This window comes from Zophobas morio, unplaced genomic scaffold (assembly GCF_036711695.1).
Source record: "Zophobas morio isolate AGI-343-1 ecotype UQ-CSIRO unplaced genomic scaffold, CSIRO_AGI_Zmor_V1 ptg000183l, whole genome shotgun sequence".
In the NCBI taxonomy this organism is placed as follows: Eukaryota; Metazoa; Arthropoda; class Insecta; order Coleoptera; family Tenebrionidae; genus Zophobas; species Zophobas morio.
This window is the reverse complement of record NW_026972287.1, coordinates 1-8,078: the sequence shown is the minus strand read 5'-3', so window position 1 is coordinate 8,078 and position 8,078 is coordinate 1. Positions and strand designations below refer to the sequence as shown.

The window sequence follows — 8,078 nt, the reverse complement described above, 5'->3', positions numbered from 1 at the left end:
TTCATTAGCTTTTAAAAAAAGCATGTTTTTCGCGGTAAGAGGAGAAATGTTAGATACATATAATTAAAAAAATTGCTTTTGTTAGGCTAATGTACCTTTATTATGACTCATTTACATCCACTTAGGCTCTCATCTCTTCAAAAGTTGCAGTTAATCAAGTTAAACACAATAATATCTTATTTTAACAAATTTTTAAATTCGTTGTTAGGTTATTTAACTTAATTAAAATCCTGAAACCTAATTTTCTTGTTATAACTCTTCAGCTTGTAAGTACTTTAAACTTTATTTACGAGTATGCCTATATTTTTTAACCAATTTCTTTATTATAGTAGAACTTAAAATTTTAATTGACATGCAGATATTCGCTTTTTATGATTTTATGTATTACTTCTAAATGTCCTTTAGATTAGAATTAGAACTCTTTTAGTGAATTACTATGCATTCCACAATTAAAAAATCTCTTGGGTGGTATGTCTAAGGCCTGGCTTGCCGTTTATCCTAATAGATTACGCTCCCTCGTAGCACACAATAAGTGCACGTGATTAGTTCGCCATTTTTGGCCGATTATTTACAAATATATAGACCAGTTTACACGCTAAAGGAGAAACCCGGGTCGGGTTTATTTTCTTCATGGTCTGTGTACCCCTTTCTTGCTACGGGGTTCTATTCTAGTCTGTTAAGCCCGTATGATTCGTTTTATTCTGCTCTAGCGATTTTTGATTTGTTTATGTTTTTTCATTTTATTGCCTCAAAATTAATAAAGTCTTATTCATTTACCTATTGAATATTATTCTTATATTTAAAGCCCACCCATCTTCATAGAAGTGACATTACCTTTTGGTGAGTAATAGTATGTTGTTTTAAGGTTTTCATACGTTCCTTAACGCGCGCGCATATTATTAAGTTTGTAACTAGTAAGATTGGCTTTTATATTCCGTGTACACTCAACAATTATTATAATTTTAGTCATTAAAGTGAGCTTTATACACGACTTTTCCCTCTTGATAGACTCAGAGTCACGAGGGGATGAATGTAAGCTTGATTAAAACTACTGTCAGTAGTAAACTGTTAAACTGTCTAGTCCCTAACCCTTGGAGATAAAACCGATCAGGGTTAAGATTATAAATTATTAGAAAAATATATTAATTTTTAACGTTTCTCATTTGTTTGTATTTTAAAAAACATTATAACTTTAGTCTAAGTTTGAGGTCAAGGAAGCCCTATAAAGTAAAAGTTAAAAACACTGCCTATATTTTTTTAAATAAATTTTTTATTATAGTAAATGATAGATAAGCAGGTTCTTTTTTGGTTAAGCTCTACGTCAACTTAGAAGGTTAATACATCAAGCCTCACCCAAGGGGTAGTTGTAGCCCTGGCTCACTACTAAAAGTAATGACAATGAAACCACAGCCGTGGCTTTTTTTCCGGTCGTTAATTGATGGGGATTTAAGCTTCCAGGAATAAATTCTCATACACTCTTTTTAAGTTGATAGTATCAATTTTAATGTGTTCATATTTAGAGCGTTAAAAGTTTTTAGCTCAAAGACTTCTAGGCCCAAGAGTCGTTTTCTCTTTGATTTTGTATTACTTTTTATGGTATACATTATTAATTATCAAAAAAAAAAAAATTGTAAATGTTTTATATAAATATTACTACTCTTCAGTTATTAATCTAGTATTACGATTGGGCACACGTTATTACCTCGAGCACCTAATTTTGTTTTGCCCCTGAAGTCAACTCTTCGATAGAAGACTTGCACCCAGTAGGAAGCTCCTCGATTCTTGTTAGCACATCATACATCTCTTTCCATGTCTCGGTTTTAACCTTCTTCTCTTCTAAGTTTCTTTCGTAGTTTTATTAGCTAATTCTTTGTTCTTTTTCAGATATTATTAAATCTTATAAATAAATTGTACTTTATAGTCTATTTTACACCTTTATTAATCTTTTATTTTTTCGTTTGTAACTTTTAGTGCACTTCATTATCTTCCTGGAACTTGACGGCTTTTTAAGTATATATAGATATCCAATTTATGATTATTTTATACTTTATTCCGTATAATCCTAGTTTATTTGTTAAAATAATGAAAATAATGAGAAGTTAACTCTACAGAATACTTGTTTAATCTGCCACTAAGACATCAAATAAGCCTCAATATTAAATAGCTTTAAAACCTTTATAAAAAATGTACAGCGTTAATTTATTGTTATTACATTTGTGTTTTATAACTTCCAAGCAAACAAAAAAAAATTATAGTTCTAATTATAATAACAAAAATAACTTTAAATTAGATCATTAAAAATTTAGACAACTTAATTATTATAATAAATAAAGAGAATTTATAATTAAAAATATAAATATAATAATAAGCAGAAAATATGAAAAAAAAAAAAGGGTTAGGAGTAAAATTAATTTATATGAACAAATATAGTACAAATGAAAACTAAAGCAGAACGGCCAAGAACAAAAGTAAGATGGCGCTTTATTGTAAAAGAGTATTATATAGACTAAGAAGTAAAAGGAAAGTTAAGGGTTACTATGTTAACAGGGGGAATACAGTGTTTATACTATGCCTTTCGGTTCTGCCAACCAAATGAGCTATTATACTTTAGCTAATGAGCCTCCTTGTTGTCAAATTTGAGTTAATAAAATTACCATATTTCTTGGCCAATGGATTCGCTTATCGTTACTTACCTAAATTTAGAAATTCCTGATTTGTTGTTTTCCTCATCGTGTCTATTTATGTAAACTATATTGAAACAAAAATCTTTTTACAAAGTAGAAGACCTTGCAAATAGCCAATCCTAGCATAAAGTGTAGATTTATAGGATTATTACACAATGCGTACTCTAATTTAAAGTATACTAAGTTCCAGAGGGCTACGGTATTCAGTTATAACCCCTATTTATTGACTTTTCGTTAGTTTTTTAAGAAGACGCTTATTCAAGTAACCCAAAAAAAAGTGTAACTTTATTGTGATGTTAAGCAAAAGTTCAAGAGCTATAAAAAAAAGAAAGGGCAACAAAAAAGTTTTTACCATTTACGAAATTAATTCATTACCATATAGACAAAAATGAGTTTGTAGTGTTAGTAAAGCACTATTAGATGGAGACTAGGGGTAGAAAAAGGCCTTAAGAAACCATATAAAAAAGTAAGTAAAATGAAATTTTAGATGTAATCAAGGACTTGGACTGTTGTAATTAAGTTTCTATATATAGAGAATAACAAAATTAAACCCGCTCGTAGCAGACTTTGAGAAGGTTTTCAAAAACTATGATAGTTATTATAGCAACAGTCGATGTTAAAAAATTTTATGATTTTTTAATAATTAATGAATTTACCAGATATAAATTTACTTATTCTGAGGTAAGCAAACTTACTCATATGAGGTAAATAGAATCGTTTGTAGGGGGGTGTATAGAACACAAACAATCTGAAAACGGTAAATTAAAAATTTAATTTAAGATGTTTTAGTTTTAGAAAAAATCTTACTAGTTAACAATACTAATTACTACTTAAATGCGATAAAATAGCTTGCATCCAAGCTTTTGTCTAGAATATAACTGACAGCTTCTTGATAAATGCTGATAATTTTAAGTAATATATTTCGTCTTTTTATAATTTTTTATGATTGATTATTCTAAAAATGTTACGACTATTAGTTTAAAATAACCTTCAGTTTTTTATTGAATATTTACTCAGTAATGCTCGTTTTAGTTTAAGCCTGTTCCAAGACATCTAAACTGCAGGGCCTAGTTAATCTGAAACTTTTATTCTAGTTTTGGTTACAGTTGAAAAGAAGACTAAATTTTACTGGTAAGCTATAGTCAACCCGATTTCCAACCACGATTTACATGCTTAAAAACTCGCTATTAAAAATAGGTTTACAACTACTTTCAATGACCTTCCTTTCTGCGGTCTGAGTGCATTAGAGTACTAAGCGCAATTGCCGGAACCCAATTAAAGCCAAATGTGATTGAATAAGCGTCAAGATCAATGAAAATAAAATTAGCTGATATTACATGCAACTTTACGTACGGGGTAATTAGCTTATAGGCTGTAGCCTATAGTAATGCTATTCGAACCATTAAGTTATCTATGACCCTTATTTTTGGACTTGAAAGAGAAATGTTAAAAGAGATTGTAAAGAAGTGATAATATTATTTGTTTTACTTCTATGAAACCTATTATCAAATATATTTTGCAGCAAACATAGTTTTACAGTAAGAAAACAGTAAGCTTTATAAAAAGACTAAAATATTCTTTATATGTGGGAATGGGGAAGTTATAAACTAAAAATATTCTGACGCTTTCCATATTAACAGGTAAAAGGGGTTATAAACTGTAATATTAATACTATACTAGTGGTCCATTTAGTGTCTTTTTTAAAATTATTAACCTTTTTTCAGGTCTCCATGCCAAGCGATCAAATAAATTCTTTCTTTCTCACGCCTACAATTTACTTACTACGATTTAAAAAGATTGTGCATTGATTCCCCTATTTCTGATACCATTTATAAATGACTTTCATTTCTATTTACACTTTTATAAACAAGCAGAAATTTTATAGCAACACCACTTGTTCTTGACTTTTGTCATAATAAAAAAAAGAAGGGCGAGTTTCCTTTTTTTAAAGAGTTTTAGTCTTAAGAAAAGGTTAACTTTAAAAACGTTTAAACCTTTTTAATGTTGGCTGGCTAAAAAAACTTTTATTCTTAATATTCATTTGAAAATAACTACCACTTACAAAAAGTAAAAAAAAGGGGTTTATCTGTCATAATTTATATTTATCTAATTTAACACATAAGCTGTCATTGAACAACCCAATTGGGGACACCACGATGCTAGGATTAGATAAAATCTTCTTGCACACTGCTAAGGGAAAAAACTTTTAAAAGCTAAAATTACTGGAGGGGCTGTAAAGCTAAAGAGGTATGTGAGAAGGAAGTATGTAACAGCGAGAGAGCGCAACTAAAAAAAATGTTGTCACTATCAAGGTTTAACCACTTATCTTCTATGTATTTTTTTTTTTTTTGGGCGTTCAAGATAAGATTTTCTGGTTTTAGTTGAAGCCATATTAAGAGGTTCTAAAAGGAAATCTTTCTAAATTTTAAGTAATGATATAGGACACGTAACCAAGAATAATTGAGAACGGGGCATGAAATTAAATAAAAAGTGGAAATTAGAATTTACAGTTAATTTAACTTAAGGAAATTATATATTTTAAGAATAAATAGACTAATCTTTTAATAAACTCAAAGCGTTAATAGTCCTCACACAACCGAGGAGGTGGAGAAAGATAATATTTTTTAAAGTTAAGGTAAATTAATAGACTAAAGCTCTTATGCAAAAGATATTTACCATAAAAACTTAAAGCTTATGGTAACAGTAAATAGGGTTAGGGTTAGGGTTAGGTTAGGGTTAGATGTAATGATAATCTTTGCAAACAAAAATTATCATAAAGCTTCTTGAAGATACTCAAACTATTTCTTTTATCAATAAACTTTCGTATGCGGTATAGAATAGTTTTATTAATAAAAGTTTTTCGCTAAAATCTCCAGAGGTATCCTTGAATCAAGCTTGACTGATTGTTCAAAAAAGTATCTTGAATCAGGATCCTTTCTGCTGCCCGGGCTTCTTCAGTGGAATTTGAGGGCATGTGGTAAGCGAAAAAGCGAAAAGTTCTAGAAGAGGTCTTTTCAGTCTCTTTTATACCTTTTCAGGTTTATACTCGGAAAGTAGTTTCCAGAATAATTAGAAATGTTCGGGAACATTTCATATAAAAAAGCATATGACTTTAATATTAGGTTTAGAACATTATAAAAAAGAATCAGGGCTAGCTAGCTATCGTCCTTTTCTAATTTATAATGCTCCACTTTCCGAGTTTACGAAACGATTCGAACCCAATAATTCATTGATATTCCGAGGTCTGGAATATCCAATCGTTATAGGGCAATTATTTGCCATAGCTGATATGACATTGGTGGCAAGGGCATTTCTAATCCAACTCCGCCTCGGTCCGTTCGGGTCATATCGGATATGAAAAAAGGAATGTTTCGTAAAGGCATGGTTGTTATCGTTGTTGTCCTTTTAGATAACATTGAAAAAGCGTATCTAAATATTACATATAATCTTTTTTTGAAATGACCCCTCTCCATTAACCTTGCAAAAAGTTTGTTACAACATGATACAAAATCCTCGCGAAAAGAATTTTGTCGGTAATATTTAGAAACTAAGCTTCTCACCATACCTTTTACAACTCCTGGCGGGTGTGCCGAATGAGGGGTAGGATATAGAAATAAATTTGTATCCTTTTCCGCTGATGTTGTCCATACCATCTTCCCATCAGTATGAATACAGATGTCCAGGAATTGTAATTTACCATCCTTCATTGATTCTTTAGTCCATTTCAGACCAGGAATACTGTTAAGGATGGCCAGCATTTTTTTCTCTAAGAATCTCCCATTATCTTTTAAAATCACCAATGCATCATCCAAGTAACTTTTATATAAGATGACATTGGATTTTAAAAGAGGGTATAGTTTGATAGCTTCATAGTAAGCAACATAAAGTGTTGCTATACTGGGGGCTGCTGGATTCTCCATAGGAATTCCGTTCGTTTGAATGTAGAGCTTATCATAGAATTCAAAACAACTTGTATTTAGAATTAAATGAAGAGCCTCTACAAGCAAACCACCCTGAATTGGCCCATAATGCTCTAGAATATATTTTTTAATCACCCTAAATGCTTCCATAGTAGGAATGGAAGTATATAAGGCTGAAATATCTAAAGATATTATTTCATGGTGAGATGACAAAATGGTACCCTGAATAGCAGTCAGGATATCATCAGAATTCCTGATATAAGAAGGGACGGTCTCTACTATAGGTAGTAGATAGTGGTGTAACCATTTCGACAGACCAGTAATAGGTGTATTCACACATGCTACTAATGGACGAATGTCTGGTGCAGTTCTAGGAAAGTCGTTTTTGTGCACTTTGGCTGACCCGTAAAAATAACAGAGTTTAGTCTTATCCAGATCATGCAAGATGATTCTGGTCAGTTTCATAAACTCATTATTTTTACCCATCTTTCTTCTTACTAGCTGATAAAAACCAAGGATCTTATCTCGACACATTGTCAATATCTCCTCTTTATTGCACTCGTGAATTCGGAGATAAGCATTTAGCTGTAAATGGTCGGTACACCAATTTACATACTGCATTGTAGTCATTAATGCAGGACCTTGGTTTTTATCAGTATTGATGACTTTGAGATGTTTGTTATCCTTAAATTCTTTTAAGAAAACTCTTTGCCCAGATTCTAAATTGCATCTGAATAGTTTCCTATTCTTGTAGAAATCTCGAACCTGGTCTAAAAAGTTAATTTTGAGACATCTGAAAGTATCAATAACCTCTTCGGGGACATTGTCCGGGATGAAAGACTTGTTGGGTACATAAATATTGGTTTTGACAAAATTATTAGAGAAATCCGCAAAGTGGAATGCTAAGTGAATTCCTCTGGTCATGTTGTCAAAAGTATATTGATAGTCCTTCATGGTTGGAGCAGGAGGAGTAGGACAAAACTTGAGTCGTAGACCAATAGTGGTTTTCAGATTCCAAGGTATCTCCCCTCAGGTGTTAAGTCATGGAAGGCATAGTTTTTGACATATGCATCCGTAATTAACACCTTTTGTCTGTCCAAAATTAATTGGATATACTTTCTCCTTTTCTGAAGGTTTTCTTTATGGAAGTTGCGTCTTTTGGCGCTGCTTGCATAAAGGATTCCTTTTCTTCTTCTTGCCGAAGTCGTTTGGCTTTCGCTTTGCGTCTTTGATGTCCACTCTTAAGCCTGGAATCCCCTTTTCTTTTTCTTTTTCTTTTTTGGTTGACGAAGATGATGGAAGAGGCTTTTTTATCCGGGAGGTTAGGTTAGGGTTAGGGTTAAGGTTAGGGTTAGGGTTAGGGTTAGGGTTAGGTTAAGGTTAGGGTTAGGTTAGGGTTAGGGTTAGGTTTAGGAGTTAGGGTTAGGTTAGGTTAGGGTTAAGGGTTAGGTTAGGGTTTAGGTTAGGGTTAGGG

General features: G+C 31.7%; 1 protein-coding gene across 1 annotated transcript; it reads right to left on the bottom strand.

Moving 5' to 3' along the window:
- Positions 1-5,910: 5,910 nt before the first annotated feature.
- On the bottom strand, positions 5,911-7,558 carry LOC135145778 (uncharacterized). The gene is made up of 2 exons (XM_064077917.1): positions 6,245-7,558; positions 5,911-5,928 (listed from the first exon to the last, which is right to left on the bottom strand). Exons 1-2 carry the CDS (start codon positions 7,556-7,558, stop codon positions 5,911-5,913), a joined length of 1,332 nt encoding a protein of 443 aa, XP_063933987.1.
- Between the last annotated feature and the right edge of the window lie 520 nt (positions 7,559-8,078).

What these genes read in the sequence shown, in the direction of transcription:
- LOC135145778 (XM_064077917.1), bottom strand. Translation starts at nt 7,558, where the DNA reads ATGAAGGACTATCAATATACTTTTGACAACATGACCAGAGGAATTCAC.